At 43.3% G+C, this 24,137-nt stretch overlaps 2 protein-coding genes and 1 long non-coding RNA gene across 3 annotated transcripts in view; 1 reads left to right on the forward strand and 2 right to left on the reverse strand.

Annotated features, from left to right (window-relative positions):
• LOC117580330 lies at positions 1 to 5,695 on the reverse strand. Its single transcript, XM_034266828.1, has 3 exons — positions 4,107 to 5,695; positions 1,961 to 2,543; positions 1 to 1,229 (listed from the first exon to the last, which is right to left on the reverse strand). The coding sequence occupies exons 2-3, from the start codon at positions 2,393 to 2,395 to the stop codon at positions 870 to 872; spliced, it is 795 nt and encodes a 264-aa protein (XP_034122719.1). The 5' UTR covers positions 2,396 to 2,543; positions 4,107 to 5,695; the 3' UTR covers positions 1 to 869.
• Positions 3,444 to 24,137, forward strand: part of LOC117580331 — a 24,570-nt gene continuing 3,876 nt past the window's right edge. Inside the window, exons 1-2 of the long non-coding RNA XR_004573560.1 lie at positions 3,444 to 3,453; positions 6,309 to 6,316. This is a non-coding gene — a long non-coding RNA (uncharacterized LOC117580331). The remainder of the gene's footprint in view (positions 3,454 to 6,308; positions 6,317 to 24,137) is intronic.
• LOC117580327 (opsin, ultraviolet-sensitive) lies at positions 6,581 to 9,896 on the reverse strand. The gene is made up of 3 exons (XM_034266825.1): positions 9,332 to 9,896; positions 8,935 to 9,251; positions 6,581 to 8,879 (listed from the first exon to the last, which is right to left on the reverse strand). Exons 1-3 carry the CDS (start codon positions 9,586 to 9,588, stop codon positions 8,002 to 8,004), a joined length of 1,452 nt encoding a protein of 483 aa, XP_034122716.1. The 5' UTR covers positions 9,589 to 9,896; the 3' UTR covers positions 6,581 to 8,001.

The following is a 24,137-nucleotide window of genomic DNA, read 5'->3' on the forward strand; positions in this document are numbered from 1 at the left end:
TATAGATGTGTGGTGTATATGTATAGGCTATTCCAAATTTTTTTTTTTTGATTTCCTTGTAACAATATCGTTTAACACTAATTTTGATTACTACGATTGGGGTTTTTGTTGTGAGGCCTATGTATCTACGAGATGTATTGAAATATTTGGGTTGCCATATGGATCGACATGTATAACATTGTTAGCATTATTATCGAACAACAGTCGTAAGTCACACACATAACATGTTAAGGTAGATTAATAATTCATCGGGTGGGGTGTATCCACATCCACAATTCATCGTTGTTCGCTTGTATAATCAATGGCACTACACTAGGTATATACGCACAAGTGGCACACTCAGTCACATGTTCTTCACATGTTCGTTGTTTCTAGAGGGGGGGGCTACACTTACACTCGAATCTAGGATCTCTATGCTATTTATTGTACGCTTAAACCTATGCCAACTATGGGATTATGATTTAACTCAACATCAACATCGGTCAACATTGTTTCTAAATGGAAGATTTCTGTATTGATTATGTACCTTGATTATTATGGTGATTATGCTTATCGATATGCTTCATCACTGCTTAAAAAAAAACAAACAAAACTCACGACAGAAAAAACTATCACAAATGGTAAATGAAAATACAAAATTCTACAGGAATCGGGACGTGTTTGCGCCCTGCACTTACTGCCAAGTGCTGCATATTGTCCTCGTCAATCCACCTCGATCCGTGTCCGTGTCCGTGTCCATCTATCTGTCCCTAGTTGTGGACATTGCCACTGGCCAGCTTTCGATATCGGTTCAGCAGCTGCACCGCTGCATCCTGCACGGGCTCGATCTTGCCGTGCGTCTCCTCGTAGGCGTCCAGCAGAATTCGCTCTCACAAAACCGTGCAGAGAACAAAGAGCAGTGAAACGAGGCAGAACATGGCCACGATGTCGCGATGCAGCTTCCGATCCCGATAGAACGGCCGAGTCGAGTAGCTCTCGCGTCGCGTTTGGCGGAGCAGCCACACCGGTACGAAGAGCTGCAGTAGATCGGGCACCATGAATCCAATGTCCCGGACTATCTGGTGGGCGTAGCCCTCACCTCGCACTACGTTCAGGAAGAACTGGTCGAAGCTGCTGGCGAGGATGTGCAGCAAGGCGATACCAACAATGCAGAAGACCTTCTTCGGTGTGACGACGTTCGTGGTGCTGGCCAGGTGCATCACCAGCACTGTTGAAAACAGTTCGGTAATCTGTAAAAGTGGGTAGCATATTAATGCATTATAAAAATACAGTAGACTTTGAATAATTTTTCGACTCGGAAGTTAAAGTTCTTTGAAAAGAAGCTACTCTAAAAGTCAGGTCGAAGCGGTGTACCGTGAATATACGCAGGCGTTTAAAGGTAACGACGGAGTGGTGTTAACATATGTAATATATGTACAGATGGAAATTAAATGGGTTACTTTAAGCTTTCAACTACGAAATATAGTACTTATGTATAATTGTTATGAAACGAGAAATCGGTTAAATTGAGAAAATCTAATCTCGCATCGGATTAACGATGGTAGAAAACACATTTCCATTATTTTTTCTAGGTCAACCCACTCATTTTTCACCCTACGCTCGCATTCCGGGAGTCGTGAATTGCTCATTAACAGGGGGCAAACTTTTGAGTTTCTACTTTTGCGAGGATAGATTTGCACTTGAAACTTATTACCTTGCAGTCGCAGGGCCTCTGTTTTGCAGTGCTATCATCTGCCCCGTGAGCGCCCACCAGCGTCTAGTTCGGGACAATATTGTGGATGGGACGAGGGGACGAGGATATTGTCCAAGTTTAGAGCGTTCGCAATCGAACGAACTTTGGCAATAAATTATGGATGGCTGGTGGTGCGGCATTTAGCTAAGGCCAGGGCACATATGAATGTATGTATGAAAGCACAACGGCATGTTCCGCAATATTTGACTTTGAAAGTTGCGTGCTCACCGTGAAGAAGAGCTGGTGGTTCCACTGGTTGTAGTAGTCATCGTTATAGTAGTTGATGTACGCCCACCAGGCGTAGTAGTGCGAGAAGATGGACAGCAGGAAGAGCAACAGCATCGAGTAGCGCACGCGGCTCTGCAGGATCAGGGCGATGAGTCGCTTGATGCACTCGTATAGGGCAATCACTGCGAAGACGGTCAGTATCCACATCTTGAAGCTGTTGGGAGTGGCATTGAAGTACATGTGCTTGTAGGCGGCCACCCCCGACTCGTACGGGCCCTTGAACACTGTGTCCCAGCATGAGCAGGTGCAGAAGTGCCTATCCACGTACCGGGCGTAGTTCTCCCAGAAGTACCAAAGAATGGCAATATGTGCCGGTGGTATTAGAGCAGGGGCAAGCGAGCCGCAGGCGGTGGGTAGCCAAGTGATGTCCAACATGCTGCTAATACTGATACTCGTACTATGTTCTACACAAAATGATATGTTGAATGATTCGGTACTTGATGGCGCGTGGTCCTCTGCTTCCCTTCTCCTCTTCTATTGCGCTAGTTTCTCAGTTTCTCAGGATGCATCATCCTGTTTGTGCCTGAAGGAAAGAAACGAAGTTTGCACATACACACCATCTCGTATATGGACTCGTGCATGTGTATGAATATCCATGTGCCCCTCTTTTTTATTTTAATTGTGTGAGTTTATATAAGGCAATAACCCCAAGATTTTATACAAACAAATCACCATTCGGCACCATTTTTAATTCAATGATTACACAATTTATGCATTTTTTGTGCCACTAATTTTGGGTGAGGCGATTGGTGTTCGGGAGTTTATAAATATTTCGATTGGTTTTTTGGGCCAACGTGTTCTTTCGGTTTTTGCATAGTTATGAAAATAAACAAAATGGAAAAAGTGGACAAGAAAACGTATTCAGCTGTGTGCAACGCATCGGAGTGTTTTTATTGAAATGAACCCAGAGAGGGCATTTCTCACCATACTCTCATCCACTCGTATATGCCACTGCACATGCAGCGGCCACTGCAGCTGAGTGACCGAGTGAATGTCATCCACGGCGAGGATGCCCAATTTGTGTGCCCAAAAATGTTGCAATTATAAATTCATATACAGTCCGATGGTATTGGGGCGTAGGCAGGGGAACGGGCAGAGGCAAGTACACGCACGCACGCATTCCAAGCAAGACACCCAACAGCCTTTTACCCCTCCTCCTCCTCCTTCTGCTCCCGGCATTGCTGCCAAAAAGCACAGCGAGCATTCATCAGTGCGGACCGAGGCTGCCCCTCAATGACTCCGACTCGGACTGGGAGCAACAACTGCATTTGGGAAAACAATGGCCGGGACACAAGGGAGGAACGGTTTGATTTGATTTATATGTAGATATGTTGATACTCTTGTCCCTTCAGCTGATTTAAGTGATTTAAAATTTAAAGCGTGAGAAATTAAATCCATTGAAAGTTCTTCTTATAGATATACATAAATTGTATGTACATCTAGTACATATTTTGTTTCTACTCTGCGATGCAAACATCTGGTAAAACTAGTAATACCCTCTACAAGGGAAAAACAAATGTTAAAGTGTAGTTCGAGTGGTGTGTATCTGCTACCCAAATTAATTAATACATTGCCCCTGAGAGGGGAAGCTGACAGCAGGGGAAAACTATTCCGATGGGTTTTCATTTCTGATGCTGTGGCTGCTGGTTGTTACGCCAAAAAAATCAAGCCGAACCGAGTAAAACAAAGCAATCCCAAACGAATCGGAACCAAAGAGCCAACAACACTGTTGACTTCACGAGGGAAGTCAGAAATATACTGGTCAGCATTGGTACTCGTATTGAAAACTTATCTAAGCAGAAAAGAGAAATCGCTGTAGCATGCTGTATGAATTTTGAATTGCGAATACGAATAGCGTATACGAGAGCGGCACCACGCAGCACTCCCTTCCTCACTCAATCACTCGTCGAATGGAATGTTTCATTCATAAGGGTCTGGGAAATGATATGTGGATGTATGCCTTCCAAAATGTTCTTTAAAATATGTGCGAGACCAACCGATTGGTGTCTTTAGGGAGACTTTGAGTCAACGTTACTCATGCGGAAAGAAAAACTTTCAAACAGCATATAAAAAGGTTTTAACTCACCCTGTCATTTCGAATCAGTCTTATTCCACAAATTAATAAGTTGACGGTTTTTTTTTTAATCTAATAACATTCCATAGAGACTCTGAGGGCCTAAGGCGTGCTGCCTAGAAAGATATTCACCTTTATTCATACGTGCGAGTATATGTAGTGCTGAGTACACGAAATTGTATTAAATCCCACTGCTTGTGGCACACTTTGAGGATTTACAACGTTCCGCGGATAGTTGTCCCCTTTGAAATGGAGGGGGATGTACGAATTCACAGATTAACAATTACTTCAAAGGCTGTGTGCAAACAACACCTCAAGCTGTGTCGGTGGTAGCGACTGGATATGGGTGCCAGAGTGAAGGACGGTGCAAACGTCTCCAGTTGTCACTTGAGGTGCACGGCATTGTGTTCCGTCGCGCAGGCAGCCCGTCGTATGAGTAATTTGAGTGCGCCGACAGGATAATGGAGGAATGGAATGGAATCCCACCCGCCGCCAGGCTAGTCTATGCACTGCTCGAGTGCCGTTCTTTGCATGCTCATTTGTGCCCCTTTCAATTGTCATTCGGGCCCTGTTGTCTGCTTTCGCTGTTCGCTGCTCGCCGCAGTGTTCCAGACAGCCACTTTGTCCCGCAGACAGAGAGAGGGAGAGTCCTTAGAAGTGCTTGCCAGGGAAAGTACGGAAGTGCCCCAAAGATGAGCATAAATTTCTCGCGACCCTAATAGACTTGGCAATCGCAGGTGATAAACGAGTGGGCATGAACTGTGGAATGTTAACTGTCGAATGCCATAGACTTGCGTGTCTCTCGTGACTCCGTGGATACACAAACATTCACATATGGGGCACTTGTGCTGAGGCGAGTGTGCATGTCTGAGGGAGGGGGAGGGCCAACGACCACCCTGTAAACGATGTGGGCGGCTGGCTGTGCACTGAGATAAATCGCAAGCAATATTATTGCCTACATTTCGTTTGTTTAGTCAATATTTGTATGGGCATCGACGGGGCGGCAGGCTATACACATGGAATACACATCGAGTGGAGTGTAGCACGTTGAATGTTGCAGCAGTTGCTTCGTCATGGCTGTATGCTGTATGCCCGCAAATTGCCTCTAGGGCTGGGAACAGGGAAAAAAAGTGGAAAATCGAAATAAAATTAGGCAAAACGCGGGGGCACTGCACCCGTTCACCCGTACACCCGTACTCTGTGCACGGGTGTATATAAAACGATTCGAGACCGGGCATAAACGCGGGAGTTGGCTGGTCATTGGGATTGAGATTGGAATTGGGATTGGGGTTGGCTTTCCTCGGAGGATGCCGGCAGTCCCTCACACTCTTCCCCTTATTCCGCCCGGCTTTTCACTTTTCCTCGCTCACTCACTCACTCGACGGCTGCTGCACTGCCTTCGCCTATGCTCTGCCGTTGCCGACGCCTCTGTAGCCGGCAATCACTTTTCTCGATATGTGTAAAATAAATAAATCTGTTTAAACAAATTCCGTTTTGTGTGTGGATGAAATTTTTGTTGGACAACAACCGCGGGCTGGCTGGTCGGGAAAAGACGACTGAAATTATTGTTACGCTGCGTGTAGATTTTGCTTTTGCTCTGTCTTCACAGCCGGCGCCGGCGTCGTGTCTGGCCCCGTGTTTCCCCATCAGCAGAAATACTGGGCAAAGCTCTCAGCTGTTGGAGCTGGCCCTCAGAACATTTGCTATTTATATGGAGTCCACTGTAGCTGAGGAAACGCGCTCTCTCTCCCTCTCTCTCTTTCGTTCTTTCTCTCTTGTATCCCCAAGAAATATTCAAATAAAGGTAAGGACTCTGAAAGAGCAGCCTCCATATAGCAGCTACACGGATTTTGGTGGTTGCGGATCTTTGGGCGGATGTTGTTGTGTAAATTCCTCGAAACTGGTGGATTTCCTTACCTTATTATACCTTGGTTAGGGTTCTTGTGAGTGTGCGCTCTTCAAAAAAAATACAGGGAAATGCTTGCGGCTTCTTTCGGCGAAAATAAAGTATACGCCCCGTGGCGGATGATGATGCTGCTGTTTAGACGAAATCAAAAGGCAGTGGACTCATGTGGATTTACTTATTATTTACACACACACACACACACACACTTACAAATGTGCACTTACACTATTAGGTCCTGCAATACTCAGCAATTTTTTCCTTTGCCTGTCCATGCACCTGTTGGATGACCTCCCGCTGGATGAGACAAGCCGTGCGTGTTTCGTGGGACCCATGAAATCTATTTAATTACAACATTTTCCACACATTTATTAAAAGTTCTTTGCTTCAACATTACCGTAACTACAAAACATGTTTATTAAACAATTACGGAATCAAACTAATTTGGATATAAGCGCTTGCACACATAAAAACTGCTGTCAAAGTGCATTTAAATATGCTAATTAAATTGTTTTCCCCTTGCTTTCTCTCTTCCCCTCTTCCTCTCTCTTCTTTCTTTCGCGTTGTACTCTCTGCAATTCTGTTTTGAGGACCATTACAACCAACAGTACGGTACGAGTTACTGGACCCGTGCCCATTGTTCTCCGCCATGGCGAAGGAAACAGTACATAGGTTTCCACAACAATGGCTTAAATTTGTATTCTCGTAATTAAAATGCTTGGCGACTTATTCATCTTCTGTTCCGTCATTGTTCTCCGGCCCATTGTAGTTTCACTACAAACATACATAAATACATTATACATGGACAAAGTACACACACACAATTCATTACACACAAAATTATACACAGACAGTAAGTATTAGTAGGTTTATGGGGTATAAATTCGATATATGTATGTATAAGTTGCTTACTTTCAATGTTCTATCATTGTGACAGGTACAAGTACTCGGTGACTTTATCAAAGTCGCTTAGTTCGCTTACTTAGGTAGAGTGGTTACGATACATCCTACTATATCTATAAGGTACATCGGGCCGCAGGAGTAGACATTAAGACATAGAATCAATTAAATTAATTTACTTTGCGAAATCGAAAATTTATCTGTGGCTTCCTTTGAATAATTGAAAGCCCTAATGCACAACTAAGCTGCCATCACAGTGCAATTAAAATTATTCGCAATCAAGCTGATTGTAGTGACCCAACACGCAAACAATCTGAACATCCTTTTAAAATAATTTGCCCCCTCGATACTCCTTCTCGGAATGGCCCTTAGTTGCTAATGTGCAGATGTGTCCAGATGTGCGTCCGGCCTACGCAATTATCTGGATTTAATGTATGACTTTCCCTGAAATGATGTGTCGTATTCCCATCGCATTTGCCCTCAGGCCGCTGCTGCTGTCGCTGCCCCTGCCACTGCCGCGGCGACTCCTACTCGAATCGCTCTTTGTACTAATGTTGGCTCTGCACTGCTTATGGCTACCACCTAATTCCCTAGACTTACATAATTACCAGTTCCTATCGCACATGCTGTACTTCGACTATTGTACTCGGATTCCCTCAAAACATTCCGTAAGCTCATTAAATACGAGTGAGTATGTTTGCTATCACTTTCTTCAGTTGCTGTTGCTGTCGCTATCGTAATAGCTTCTCCTCCTTGACCAAGAAGCATTTCATAACACACAACACAATGGCCAAGAGTTCCATTTTCATTTCCATCCATTTCCGTTTCATTTTCTGTTCGCTTTCATTATGGGGCGAGACGACGCGTTGTGCGAATCCCTGGCATGGCATGGAATCCATTGCAGTGACCGAACAAAGCATTTCGCTCTTCTTTTGCGGCAAAGAGATTCTCATGCCGCTTTCGAGCCGGGTCCCTAGTGTGTGTGTATGCATGACAAATTTCGCAAATGACTAAGGATTACGCGGATTCGATGTTTAATTGATTGCGCCACAAACCCATCTATCCGATCTTCCAGGATGGGTGACGACTCACTTTGGTCTCCTTTTAAAACTTACTCTGCTCCATGCCGCTGTACGAGTTGTTCAACTCAACAGCCACAACGACACTTTCCTCGTTTTCCTCCGTCTCCTCGGGCACCATCATCAGGTTGTTGTTCATCTGGTAGGCCTCCACCCGGTGGTCTGCGTCGGCGGGTGGACGCAACCGTCGGTTGAACGAGGACCGGGAGCGCGTCATGTAGGAGGATCGCGTGGTGGAGACCCGCCTTAGTACGCCGCGTCCAAAGAAGAGCATGCGGACCTCGACACGGAATCTGGGATGCGTGGCGGCATACAGGTACGGATCGACGCAGGCGGCTGTCTTGCAGAAGAGCGCCGGGATCATGGAGCCGAGCGGCGTGATGTGGCGCTCCTGGCCGAACACCCCCATCATGGCTACGATGGCGTAGGGCGACCAGGCCAAGAACCACAGTCCGATGATGGCAGCCACGATGAAGGCCAGCTTCTGCTCCGTCTTGGCCTTGTCCTTGTTCGATTGGATGCGGCTCGCCGTGAACACCACCTTGAGGATGTAGAAGTAGGAGTACACGATGGTGGTTAGCGGTACGCAGTAAGCGGCCACGAAGAAGAGCGCCATGAAGATGCGCGCCGGAGTCTCCTTGTTCAGGTAATCGAAGCTGCAGGTGGTCAGGAATCCTTCGGGCACGTAAACGGACAGCCCGATATCCAAGGCGGGCATCACGGCGAACAGGAAGCTATAGGACCAGATAAGGAAGATAATCAGGTAGGAACGAAGTCGCGAGCAGCGGCGCAGGGGCTGAAGCGGATGCACCACCACGTTGTACCGGTCCAGGGCAATGGCCGTGAGAGTACCGATGGCGCAGGTGCCACTGAGACCTCCCACAAACCCGTAGATGCGGCAGGCTAAGTGTAAAGTTGGTTAAAGGAGGCACAATCTCCGGCCTGCAGTCACACTCACCTGCATCGCCCAGCGCCGGCCCCTCCTTGATGTTGTTGTAGATGGCAATGGGACACTTGACGAGCATCAGAAAGTCGCAAATGGCCAGATTCATCACCAGAATGTTGGCCGGTGTCCGAAGCGATTTGCGGTTTGTGAACATGAAGATGACGAATGCGTTTCCCACGCACCCCACCACCGAGATAAGGCAGTAGAGGGCGGCCATGAGGTAGAAAGTGCTGGATTTCGGCGGTTCGAATTGCAGCCAGAAGGGGTTCACTCTGGCAATGTAACTCAGATCGTACTTATCGCGATAGTGTATATAGCCGGGATACGAACTGGAATTAATCAAAGGATTTTTGCCATGGCAAATATTCAAAGTTTTTCATAAGAATGAGTTGATGAATCAGTCGCTTACCTCAGTACCGTGGATACATTGTCATTCAGCTCGGGTTTGTCTGGGACCTTTCCCACAGTTTCCGCTGGGGAGGCTGTGGATGCCGTCGTTGCTGCTGCCGCCGAGCTCGTAGTGGCGGCAACCAGAGATGCATTGGGGCTGGTGCTGTTGTTGGCCAGCATCTCGGAGAGGGACAGGGCGCTGGTCAGCCAGAGGCTGCTGCCAGCTGCCTCAGTTGTCAGGGTGGGCAGCGCTGACATGAGGGCCTCCATGACCATGGCGGACGGTTTTCCTTTGCCAAATTTACGGGTTTCTCCCAATTCAAACTGGAGCCGGTACGTGCAGGGCTGCGTGTGCCCGATGTGCCTCAAAGGTGAGCTCCTCTCGGACGCTGGGATGGCGCTTATTTACTTGTCGGCGCTCCAATTACCGAATTTGGTAAAGCTGCCCCGTGTTGCAGCTCCCTGGCTGTTCTCATTGGTGGTGCATCATGGCGGATGTGGCGGTCACGAAGCATTTTCAAGGTGCACAGGAAAGGATACAGACAAAGCCACGACGGGCTTGTTTCAATTAGCTCTTAGCCAGGGGATGGCTGAAATAGAACAGATAAAAGCGAAGTTTCTCTTAATCGATGCTCTTCGTTTGATTGGTAGTAGTTAGTTTTTTCAGCATCAATTTAATCAAATTTTAGAGGTTTAGGACTTCGATTCAGCTCTTCCTTTGTCTTTTCTTAAAAAGTTAAACCTGTGGCCTTAGCAAACTTTAGGACAAATAAAATTAGATACCCGTCGCTCGAATTATCTTCATTCCGGTAAAGTTATAAGTAATGGGAAATGGCGTAAAAGATCTGAACATTTTATTTTTAATAAAATGGAATGAATATGGTCATCCATACGCCCAATCCGAATCCGTCAACTATTCGGAGAGTTAAAGTGAATGTAATCTATATGTCAATACAAATAGAACAATCCTAGATGCTGTCAGCGCTTTGGTTGTGCAAAAAAATAACTATATCTGCGGCCATCACCCTAGTCCCCATTAATGATTTTTTTCATCTTCCATCTTTTCATCTTTTCAACGATTTCCGGGCACAAAGATCCAATTGCTTACCTAAACTTTGCTTCAACTTTTGTCGGTCAATCAGGGCAAGAGCAGCAGATGGGGCCGGGCCATCGATGAAAAATTTCTTAAAATCAGCGTGAAACCAATAACATTGTGTTGGTTTTGCTGGAGGGAGGTGAAAAAGAATTCCACACTTAAATGAGAAAACATTTACTTTCCTTAAACGGCATATTAAATGTTTTTTATGCAACAAAATGCACAAAAAGCGAGCTACGAATTGGATTTAAATTTAATTTTTCATATCCATATATTCATATATTAAAACACTTGAAATCTGAAAAAAATATTTTCAACGTAATTCCAATAATTATGTGGCACATGCGCAACGTCTCGCAAAGGTCTAAACGCGTTACTGTTTTGGCAAAAACTGAACACACAACCAGGGACAGTTAGGACAAGTTAGTCTAAGACATATCCGTATCCGAAATAAATTAACACTTGCATCGAGCCCAAGTAATGCGGCTGAGCTGAGTAGGGTCCGGACAGGCAGGCAGACAGGTATGCATCTGACCTGATGATTACTGATTATGCAAATCCTGGGAAGCCTTGTTAATTAGGGCAACTTAATTGCTTATTAAATAACTGGAAGCCGGCCACGTGAGACCAGCAGACCCCATGAACTTGAGGTTTTGCCGCAAGTGCTCTTCAACTGAAACTCAAACACGAACATCTCAGAGTCAACCTCCTTCGCGGGGTCTCACCCAGAACCAAAACTAAATAGAACTAGAGGCGGAGTCAGAGCCAGAGTCAGAGCACTTGGCAGCCGCAGTCGAGGCCAAAGACAAATTCCGTGAACAAAAGTTTTTCCAGAAGCAGCAGCTGGAGAAGAACAACTTCAGCTTTCAGTCAACAGAGCAGAGAAACTGCACAATGAGTACAACAACTACAAGTGACCATGTACCGGGTCCTTCCGCTACAGCGTCTGCTTATTATATGAGTATTATTATATTTACAACTCTTGACGGCTCTGCCTCTTGTGGAAGATCTCGCTGGAAAATAGTTCCGCTTTTGTAAACGGCGAGGTATTGGCCTGAATGCGGCTGTGGCTCTGCGTGCTGTTGGTCCTTTATGCCATTTAATTGGTACTAATTGGCCAATTGAAATTTGTCATAGCTCTCGCTTTCTCTGCGCGCACAAAGGACACCAGTTCTGGTTTTTGCTCTCAAAACTTTTGGCCTTTGTTCTGGGTCAATGTGGAATACATTTTGGTGCAAATCGAAATGAAACCGTATTGGACCATTTATTGAAATTCTGTGGCGACTAGCAGTGGCAATGGTACGGCAAATGCGTTCCCATCGCCACAAATGTTGCAATGTGTGTTGAGCGGTGATGTCTGGAAGCATGTGGCAATCAAGCAGCTTAGGACGGCAGTCAGTTCATTTGATCTGTGACCAAGCTGGGGCCGTCTGCTCGTTAAATGTTCTATGTGCCACATTTCAAAAGGTAGTACTCTGCTGCAGTCAATTTTCAAGAAATTGTCCAAACAATGTGTGCGTCTCAAGCACTAACTGCAGCTCCCTCCTTTCCTATTATATGAGGTCCACGAAGATTTAGGAAAGAAACTTCGCACTTTTACAACTTTGGGTATTTCAAAAAACTTTTATACCCGGCACTCAGTACTACATCTGCACCTTAGCGGTGTTTTGTCAAATTTAACATTTTTTCTTCATCTGTCATCTACATCTATAACACTTCTCACACGAACACGCTCCGTAAGCTCGCCGCCCTTCCCTAGACCCACACACTGCAGACTCGCGGCAGAAGCAGAGGCCACACTGCTAGAAGCAGAGTGTGAATGAGAGAGTGTAGCCATTGCAAATGAATTTCTTCATTGTGGCTATTATAGTGATCCAATTGGATCCCAATGTGGTGATCTGATAGATATGGTCATTCCCTACGGAATGGCGTAGTTTCTTTTATCTTCGAAATTGTAGGTTTGGGAGGTTTTCGCCCTTTAGCGGGGGCGGAAGGGGCGTGGCTCATTTTTGAAATACACTTGTAACAGTGTGAGCATACAGCAGTCCGGAGCCAAAATTTGGTGGCTCTAGCTCTTATAGTCTCTGAGAACTAGCTGACAAACAAGACGGACGGACGGACAGACAGACATTGCTCTATCGACTCGGCTATTGAAGCTGATCAAGAATATATATACTTTATGGGGTCGGAAACGTTTCCTTCTGTGCGTTACATATAACCGTTGTTCGCACAAATACAATATACCCTATTTACTCTTCGAGTACCGAGTATAAATAGATGCTGACTGACTGTCATCCGCGTTTGGAAGCTATCATAAGTAGATTAATCAAATTGTCAAACAACAATCGCTTCGGGCAGTCCATGAAACGTGATTGATGCTGCCCCCAGCCTCTGCCCCAAAAGCTTCAAAGAAAGGGAACCTGCCTCATCCTCTTCAAAGACTGTGCCCCTCCCCTAAAGTCTTCAAAGGAATAAAATCATGTGAGCAACCAGAGCAACCTTGTTAGGCGACAACATGTCTAACTAGGTAGACCATCAGCCCTAGTCTGTTTTTTTTTCCTTTTGTGGGAACTGACGAGACTTGTTAGTGCACGCTTGACATTCACTCGATTAGCGACGAGTCGAGTCGAGTCGTGTCGGGTCGGGTCGAGTCCTTTCAAAGTATCTGCACTGTCCTCTCAATGGGCCAGGCCTTCACATAAGTGTTATCCATTGCCTGTGTTAGGCTCTGCGTGGCCATTGGAGCGGGCTGAGGTACACGGTGGCTCTTTTATATGGGTATTACTGGTCCTCCAATTGAATTTGTACATTTGGTAGGAGCACCAGGAGCGGGATTTGGCTGGCGAATGCAAATGCATTTTATACTTTATTTTTCCTGTGCAATTTCATATGCACTCAAAATTTAATAACTAGTGGAAATGGTTTGATATGTTCCCTTCTCTCATCTGCCGGAGAACTGTGGCCTGTGGATGGCGGATGTTGGATGGGTGGGGAGCAAATTATCCGGCCACTTTCAGAGACGCAAATCGCTGAGTGCGGTCGCAAAAGAGCAAGCAACAATAATTTATTTAAATTAAGCTTCAATTTCTTCTGGTGACAGTGGTGGCTTCTCCTTTGCAGCTCTTTCGGCTGATGTTACCGCCAGTGCAAACAGCTGCCATGACAATTGAATTGCGGAAAATGCTTGTCGGGGGACGGCGAAATGGTTGCCAGGATAAAAAGCATTTAGAGGTTGCTTGGAGCGCCATAATGCACAATGCAGATGAGTGGGAATCACTTTACTAAATTGTGCCCATTGCTGCATAGACATCATTATACTTTGTTCAAGCTTGGTGCTTGGGTATGGGCATTTTCCAGCTCTAGATACTTTAAATGTTGGGTTGGGTGCGATATACATATATGTAATAATGTGCATACAAATGTATGTATTTGCCTAAATTGCCATTAAAAGTAAGCAATTTCTTTCGATCCGAAACCATACGACTAGAAGGTCTGTTGCGTTTATTTTTATTATTCTTTCTTATTACATTTCTTAAGTCAATTATCGAGAAGGAAAAAGCACTTGAATTGGTTTCATTGAATTGATAATAACAAGCACTTTACCATAAAAGATAATAGCTTTCAATTCACTTATGTACTACCAATCAAAAACTTTGCGACACATTGTCAATGCACCGTTTTACGTATCTAATGCAAACATCCACAAAGATCTGAATATTCCAACAATTAAAGAAGAAATAAAGAAAACTAGTAAGAAATACATCGACAGACTCCACAACCACGAAAATAATGTAGCCTTAAGTCTATTAGACAATAGCCTAACAGTAAGAAGACTGAAAAGATACCACATTCTCGATATCCCTGATAGATAAATCCAACAAACTGAAAAGATGTTATATATAATAGCAGGGCTCATTGGAAAACTGCTATTTCTGTTAATTGAATATTAATTATACAATTTACTTATTGTTTAAACAAACAGATTGTAAATATAAAGAAAGAGAAAAAAAAAAAAAAAAANCTAACAGTAAGAAGACTGAAAAGATACCACATTCTCGATATCCCTGATAGATAAATCCAACAAACTGAAAAGATGTTATATATAATAGCAGGGCTCATTGGAAAACTGCTATTTCTGTTAATTGAATATTAATTATACAATTTACTTATTGTTTAAACAAACAGATTGTAAATATAAAGAAAGAGAAACAAAAAAAACGTATGTACATACATACATATGTATGTATGCATGTGGCTGATGATTCCCATACACATATGTACATACATACAATAAATATGGATACAGCGATACATAACCATAATCGCCGTCTCTTAAATCAAGGGGGACAACCCTCACAGAAATTAGTGGTTCAATAAATGCACATTAATATTCTACACTAATTAGCCAATTGTTACTTTGTTGATATAATTAATTAAATATTTTTAGTTAAATTAATAAATTTTTAAACTTTAATGTTATATTTGTAATTTTAAAGGCATTTGGAATATTATGATGCTTGAAATCAATATTTACAAACAGTTGTGTTGAATAGTGCAATCAATATGGGCACCAATCAATGCCGTTAATGAGGAACTTAGACATCACCGTCGCCCGAGCAGCGACACTCAGAATACGGACCTACAGAGGGTGGTGTCCGCCTGTTTTTATACCCGGTACGAGAAGAGTAAATGGGGTATATTGTATTTGTGCGAATAACGGTTGTATGTAACGCACAGAAGGAAACGTTTCCGACCCCATAAAGTATATATATTCTTGATCAGCATCAAAACCCGAGTCGATAGAGCCATGTCTGTCTGTCTGTCTGTCCGTCCGTCCGTCTTGTATTATGCAGTGTGTGGGTCTAGGGAAGGGGGGCGAGCTTAAGGAGCGTGTTGGTGTGAGAAGTGTTGTAGATGTAGATGACAGATGAGGAAAAAATTTAAAATTGGATATATAACCGCTAAGGTGCAGATGTAGTACTGAGTGCCGGGTATAAAAGTTGTGACGCGTAAGAAGCGTCTCACACGTCCCATCTCGTTGCTTTATATGAAAGTCTAATTTATTCGTGTCCCCACTGTAAATATTTATAGAAACTTGGAAGGAGACTAGTTATGCATAAATACGTGTAAGGAAAACTTTTCGTGTTTTTGAAGAACATTTTTAGTGGGATAAAGTTTGAGCAGTGGATATAAGTCTAGAGAGCTCTTGGCAAACTATTCTTGCCCTTATCTGCTGCCATGGCTCACAGATAGATCGATTTGAGCACGTAAACAGGCCCTGCTGAAAGTCTTCTGTGCATTATTTGATTAGTTTTATAGAACAAGTTCCCAGGCCCTACAGGAAAATACATATGTACGAGTAGTTCAGGTATATGTATGTATTGTTAGCGCTCTCTAAACAAAACAAAAAAAATTCAAAGAATAATGCAAAAACTTTACTAAAAATGTAAAAGCAAAATTCGACATTATATTCTATAAACAAACTCGCGAATAAATTCAATTAATTATCAAAGAGCGGAGAGCAAAGCTCGTCAAAAGAATACTTTTTATGAATTACCTTTAGATTTAGTATGCATGTCTTCACATACATACATACATACATAAGTATATACATATAACCACTATTTCATCATGAAATGATGGCGCCATAACTGTTTGAGAGCATTCTAAACGAGTGTGTTTTGCCCATCAAAAACAGTCATCTCATATATTTGTATACATACATATGCACATACATATGTACAAATGCATGTATGTAAATGGATACATTGAAAAGCCACAATTTCCCAAGAAGGACGGATGACCATTTTAAGCCGTAGTAGCAGCAAAGGACTTTGTAATCTGGTGCTTTGCTTATCTGGTGTTGACTGATGTATTTTTATTTCTACTATCCGTCTTATTGCGCTCCCCAGCAAATCCTAAACATGGCATTGGCTGTTCACATGTTAATATTTATACCCGGTACTCGAAGCGTAAATAGGGTTTATTGTATTTGATTGGAAAAGTTTTCGACCCCACAAAGTATATACCTATATTCTTGATAAGCATCAATAGCCGATGTCTTGTGTGACGCTTCGTTCTCAGAGACTATAAAAGCTAGAGTCAACAAAGTTTGTATGAAGACTCATTTGATATCACACTGAATAAAGTGTGTGTGCCTCCTTCCACCCCGCAATAGGCGAAAAGCTGCTGTATCCACAATTTTGAAGATAAAAGAAAACTAACGAGAAGTGACGTGTGAGACGTTTCTTACGCGTCACAACTTTTATACCCGGCACTCAGGACTACATCTAGATGTAGAAGACATCGCCAACCACTAGATATCGTTCACATTACAGAACACGTAGTAAAAAGCCTACTAAATAAAATGCATAAAAAAATTGGATCAGTTAATCGTATTTTCCAATTTATAAGATATTTAAAACAGCAATAAAATTTGTACTTTTTCCCTGCACATTCTGTGCAATAAAAAAAGTGGCGCCATCTATGAAAATTTCTGGTACGCAACTTTGATGGCCACTCTTTTTCTAATACAGAGCGTTAAAAACCGAGTCTTGGTGTTAACTTTTAAAAATTAGCTTTTGGCCACCAAATTTGGTCATTGGGACAATACCAGTGCATCTGAACCTCAGCGGTGTTTTATCAAATTTTAATTTTTTTCTTCATCTGTCATCTACATCTACAACACTTTTCACACCAACACGCTCCGTTAGCTCGACGCCCTTCCCTAGACCCACATACTGCAGACTCGAGCCAGAGGCAGAGGCAGCGCCCGCACAAAACAAAAAAAAATATATAAGCTGCGGGACGGGGTGGGTTAAAAGTCGGTAGAGGCATGGGCAGAGGGACGGCAGAGGCAAGGGCCGAGTGAAGCAGAAGCAGAAGCAGAGTGTGAATGAGAGAATGTGAAAAGAACAACAAAAGCTGTGGGACAGGGTGGGTTTAGCCACTGGAAATTAATGTATTCATTCTGGCTATAATAATGATCCGATCGAATCCCAGGTAATCTGATAGATATGGCCAATTCCTACGGAATGGCGTTACATACAACCGTTATACACACAAATACAATATACCCTATTTACTCTTTGAGTACCGGGTATAAAAACGCCATTTCGTCGGGAATGACCATATAGATCAGTTCACCGAATTGGGAAATTAATTTGCAGTGGATGCCCCAGCTTCAAGGGCGTGTTGGTGTGAGAAGTGATGAGATGTAGATGACAAATTTAGAAAAAATGTATGTAAGATTATTCAAATATCAACTAAGGTTCAGATATACTGACTGAGGACCGCGTATGAAAGATGTGACTCGCACGAAGCGTCTCACAAACGTTTTTACTCGTTTTAGGTTATTTTTAATAAGTTCTTAAATAAATATCGAGTGTTTCTGTAAATGAAGACAAAATCATCTGAAAGAATCACACGTTTTGCTGAAACGCGACTTGGGACACCATTAATCGGGATTCTGCCTCTGCCGTGGACGCAACATCCAGACAAATTGGCGTGGTAAAGACCATGATCCATCTGCCAAACAGCCAAACACGAATTTGGTTATACTATAATAATATAATACATTTCCTCATGCCGCTGATCAAGTACCCTTAGAAATTTTATTGTGGGGGAAAATACAACGCAACCATTATATGACTTTAAAAAACAATTAAAGCTACTCATTGCTATTCGTCTCTACCCTGCCACTCCCACTCGTCCACGCACGCTGTCACATATGTAGCTTTGGACTCGTCTGGAATGGAATGTGCCTCACTTATTTATCATATGCAGCATCAGAAGGCTGCCATGGTCCGATGAACCCGTATTTGGCAAAGAGTTCTCAAACAAAAATATTAAACATTTTGGTATCGTTGCTATGTACGCAGGACCCACAAAGAATTCACCATGCGGGAGACCTTTGACCCCTGATACGAGGTATATCTTCGTCGAAGAAAAATTCTACACCGATTTGTTTTGGGATTTTTTGCTTTGCGATGTGAGCTAGCCCATAAGCCACCTGAATGTATTGATTTATACTCGCGCCAGTTTTCATTTCACAGTTTTCACTTGTGTACATACGTATGTACATACATAGGTAGTTTATTGCAGTCCTCGTATGCACTTACCACCTTCTCCACTCATCACTCTCGGTAGCTGCGACATGACCCCGCCTAGATGTTCTAAATGAAATGTTTGCCGCCCAAGGCTGCCACTGAAAGTTCTATGCCACCATCATCAACAGACCCTTAAAGGCCTAAATGTAGTTTTGATGGTGATGCGGGTGATGGTTCAGGCTCTGCTGCTGAGGCTGTTGGACATAGAGATACTGGGACCATGAGACAGATCTCTGCAGCTGAAAACGAGAACGTTGTCGCATTAGAGCATGCCAAGTATTCATTTTGTTTGGATTTAAGGCACGACAGCACGACGGATTGCATTGTGACCCGCCCGGTGGCAGGCCAAAGCTCACAAGTGCACTCGCCGTTTCATGTGAGTGGGGGTGCACGGGATGGACGAGGAACTGATACGGACGCCCTGCATCACTCCGGGACAGCCGGGTTCCTTCGAGGCCAGTTGATTCTCAAGGAGCACCACCACAGGCGCTCTTCATGGGGCTTATAAGTCAGACGATGCGAGATGCCACGACTTGTTAACTTGGTAAATGCCACAAAGACCGGCGGCCACTCAGGTGTGTCTGAAAATCAAAGGAGGCGATATCAACCGGGCTGGGAACAAACGGGGCCGAAAGACGGAGAAAAACAGTTGGGATGGAGCCAGCACAGACAGCTTGTTGACTCATTCTTGTGATATTTCAGTTTCAGTGTCCATCGGGATATGTCTTTGAAATCCGCTTAGTCGCCGTGGCGATGGTCAAGTGTGCCTCGGACATTGGATTGTTTTTCTGGCCAATAAGCAAACACGTTTAAGCTCTTCTCAATGGTCCAATAAGACGTTCTTTACCGTGTTTTTACGAATGAAGGGCGGTGTAATCTGCTTAAAACAAAATGACTGTTAAACTACTTAATGTGAAGTGTATCTTGAACCAGATTCCGCTCATCGAATGTTGCAATGCAAATGGTTTGACATGGGCTCGAAGCCCCATTCATCATAAATGTAACAAGCGGTAAGTAAAAAGTGCTAAAAAAGACGCCAGCGGAAAAACAAAAGTCAACACAACAACACTGGGGAAAACTGAAACCTATTTTGCATTTGCGACACATCTGAACTTTAATTTCGTCTAAAAGCGCCGACTTAAATGCTGATGTCCTTGCCATTGCGGAAAATCTAATGACAGTTTCGACTTTTGAAACCTCAAAGGACACTACTTTATTTTTTAGGAGAATGTAATACAATGTACAATAATATCAGGTTGATTCTTCCCGGAACCGTTCCTTGTATTAGTTAGAACAAAATATATATTAAATAGTTTTATTTCACGCAGAAAACGAATGCCAATTCTAATACAGATTTTACTTAAAGTTTCGTTAACGAAAACAAAGAGATTAAATTAGTTGAAATCTGAAATTCTGCTGTTGTAGTGGCAAGCAAGTCTCAAGCAGCATATCTAGAGATAATAAAAGCAACATGGATAGTCCCTCTCATGTCACCTGAATTAAAAACTCGGCTTGACTGGATTCTGGGTCGTCATTGCAACATTTCCAAACTACCTAATGCGATTTTTGAAAAAAATCGTTGAATTAATATACTGACCTTGACAGCAAGACAGGACCTCAATTTCGCAATCAACATGTTATCCCTATTATATACACATGACAACCATTATAATCATGTTTCTGATTAAATTCATCTGGTAAATGAGAGAAAAATGTACAAAAGTTTCGCCTTTTTACATTGAAACTATTTTTATTTACCGATTTATTTATGCGTTAAATTCTTTACATCTTTTTTTGTCAGTGTATTTATTTGATTGATGTGAAGCGGATGTGTGCTCAAGTAAATCAAGTCAGGGACTCTGCTCACCTTTTGGATTTAATGTGCAGTCTTTTCGTATCGCAGAGGATACTAAATCTATTTACTCTATTCTTATTTGCGTTACCAAAGCAGAAGCACTATAACTTTCCCGGAAGTAAATGTTATCTGATTGCAAAATTGTCATTTCAATTGCCACTTGGTCCCGAAAAAGAAAACTCGCAAAAAGTTCCTTAACAATTTATCATCGGGAAGAGCTAAAGTTTAGCAACTTCGACTGTGGAGTGGCGCCAATTGGACGCAAAACTTTGCTGCAATTTCAACTGTTTATTCGGTAAAATAATGCTGAATCGTGAATTTTTTAAGGAGCTTAAGCAGTTTGTTTGTGGCTTCGTAAGCCGCTGTGAGCTGCTTATACAGAACATTAACTTGTTGACACGCCGCGTGTATGCAATTTTTAATTAAGTCAGAGGGTCCTGCACACGGAAATCCACCGAAAAGACCGTCTTGTCAGAATCAAAAAAGGACTTCCCCCGAATTCGGCACGGACTGACTGAAGGCTCGCGTACGACTGAGCCACGGGATCCGGCAGCAGGCGTTTTTATCAATGAAAATTGTTGCTTGTCGGAGGCAGTGGCATCCTCCGTCGTGCAGCCAGTTGGTAGCTGCAAAGCATCGAGAGAGAGAGTGTGTGGCAACAGAGAGAGAGAGAGAGAGATATGATGAGTGCTCTGCGCTCTTAAAGCCCACCGCATCCACATGCTTGTTCTGTGTTTCACATGTCATCTGTCGGCGGCAAAGGATGCCCCAACTTGGTTAGCGAAGTACGCTCTACCAGAAACAGTCATTGGCTTAGCACTTGTGATGCTCTAATGGACGACATGCCAGGGCATGGACCATTGATACAAATGTGTGTGTTTATGGGTGATTATATCCGTCTTATTTGGGTTGAAGTCGCGCGTGCCACTGTGCCACTAGTTGGACAAGTTACGCTGCATTATTGAAAGTACTTCTGTGATTCTATGTTCATGGCGAAGTCGGAATGCCGATAATAGAGTGATTTCTGACGCACATTTCCACAATGCATAAACGCCGTAGAGTATGGTTTTTGGAGACCGCGACAACAAATAGTTTGAGCTACGACGACAAACTGCCAACCTTTCCTGGTCGGGGCACTCTCCTGAACCACTTTCAGCCGTAAATTGAGTAAAGGCAGCCGCAGCTCGTCGGCAGTTGCACTTTAATTAAAAATAAATATGAATAAAGGCTGCCCCTGTCCCATGGCAAATGCCAACAAGTCTTATTAGAATGATTATTGATGTGGATGTATGTAGATGTGAACAGACGCTGGGATTATTGTCGGGAGCTTTGTTCAGAACTGGCTCTCTCTGTAGATTACTCAGCACCAACCCATTCCTCGCTATCCGTATCTATGAATGTATGTATATCTATCCGCAATCACGGTTTCTCCTAATGCTCCGAACAACTATTTGTGCTGCGACTTTTTACATTTCGGCAAATTACTCATTTTTGTGCATTTATTTCGTATCCAAGTGGTTTTGGTTTGCTTCGGTCCGGTTAAATCTAGGCAAAGCAAAGGCTTTGCAATCAGAGGGGAATTAAAGGAGAAGGGACGTGTGAGACGCTTCTTACGCGTCACAACTTTTATACCCGGCACTCAGTACTACTTCTGCACCTTAGTGGTTATTTGTCAAATTTTACATTTTTTCTTCATCTGTCATCTACATAAACAACACTACTCACACCAACACGCTCCTTTAGCTCACCGCCCTTCCCTAGACCCACACTCGCGGCAGAGGAAGCGCCCGCACACAAAAAAAAAACAAAAATAAGCTGCGGGACGGGGTGGGTTAAAAGTCGGCAGAGGCAGAGGGACGGCAGAGGTAGAGGCCAAGTGAAGCAGAAGCAGAGTGTGAATGAAAGAATGTGAAAAGAACAACAAAAGCTGCGGGACAGGGTGGGTTTAGCCACTGCAAATTAATTTCTTTATTCTGGCTATAATAATTATACAATCGGATCCCAATTTGGTGATCTGATAGATATGGTCATTCCCTACGGAATTGCGTTTTTAGTTTTCTTTTATCTTCAAAACTGAAGGTTTGGAAGGTTTCGCCCTTTTGCGGAGGCGAAAGGGGGCGGGGCTAATTTTTGAAATACACTGGTTTCAGTGTGAGCATACAGCAGTCCGGAGGCAAAATTTGGTGGCTCTAGCTCTTATAGTCTCTGAGAACTAGCCGACAAACAAGACGATCGGACAGACAGACGGACAGACAGACATGGTTCTATCGACTCGGCTATTGATGCTGATCAAGAATATATGTGTATATCTGTGCTTTACATACAACCGTTATTCACATAAATACAATATACCCTATTTACTCTTCGAGTACCGGGTATAAAAACATATTTAACCTCCATTACGAACAAAAATTCGTCGTGTGCCGTCTTCCTATGGTTAGATATTAAAAGTTCTACTTTGTGTCACCGAATTATAAAACATTTACGCATTCACCGCAGGCTACCGACAGTGCATACATACATATGTATATACGTATATATATAGTGTAGTAGTAGTATATGTACATTTGTATGAATTTTGTTTTTAGTTAAGAACTCAAAGCCAGAAAAAAGCACTTACTCTCTCGGTATCCGACTCTTCGTAGTCCCTCATCCCTCTGTCCCAAACAAAGTAATTAGAGACCTGCAAAAAAATAAGAATACAAAAAGAGTCGTGTATTATAAGGCTGGCAAACGCGTAAGTGTTCTCTGAGAAACTTTTCCAGATTGTAGTACATAGATTGTAGTTTGTGTTTGTTCGCGGAACTAGACTTTATGCTCGCTCTCGCTTGACATGTCTTGGAGGTCGTTTTAATAAACGCCCAGCTCACGCCCCAGTACGTCAGAGTTTACTACAATGAAAGTGGCAAAATGAAAAAGTTTCCATTGCCAAAAACGGGCTTCAAGATGAGTCAATCCGGTGAGTGGGTCAGCGGAAAAATTCCCCCAGATCAGAGCAATCTGCATAGACAATGTTCATAAAGCCATACGGGAGCCACTATTAGGCATGCTATCTGTTGTCCAATTGGTAATACAAATGGTTTATTGATCACCTCAAACTGCAATGAAAGGCAGTCTGTATTGTTAATATTTAATTTCCCGGGGGAAATGCAATGCAAACAGGCCGCACTGCACTGCACCGATTACCATGCAACAGTAATTCCATTAAGCATACATAGTACATTTCAATAGCGTTGCGATTTGTGGCTGCGACATGTGATGCCAAGATAAACAGCAAAGCAATCAACCTAAGTATCGCTCAGATATAGTAGTACACGTACAGCTCCATAAACATGAGATAAGCTCTCACGACCCCGTCAATGATCGGACACAGAGATCGGACTGTACCTGCGGTTTTGCCACCCAGTCCACTCAAGACCCCACTCTCTCTCAAGGGTCTCCCACAGTCGCGCTCGTGCACTATTGGCATTTGGCATCCGACTTTACAGTGTTCGCTTTCGCCACCAGCTGTCCCCAAGTGTGTCATCATCATCGCCTTCGTCTTCGTCATCGAACTTTACGTTCGACATTTACTTCCCCTCACGCACACAATTAGTCATTCGCCAAGAAACAAGTTCGTGTTTCTCCTCAGCGAATGCTGCACACACTTTTTTTCCATAAAGGTTGTATAAATACACTCTAGTTTGACATTCTAATTGATTTGTTTACCTTCAGGATTAAAAAGAATATGTTTAGCATATTAAATGCGATTTAATTTTATATCTTA

This window comes from Drosophila guanche, unplaced genomic scaffold, assembly GCF_900245975.1.
Source record: "Drosophila guanche unplaced genomic scaffold, DGUA_6, whole genome shotgun sequence".
Classification (NCBI taxonomy): Eukaryota; Metazoa; Arthropoda; class Insecta; order Diptera; family Drosophilidae; genus Drosophila; species Drosophila guanche.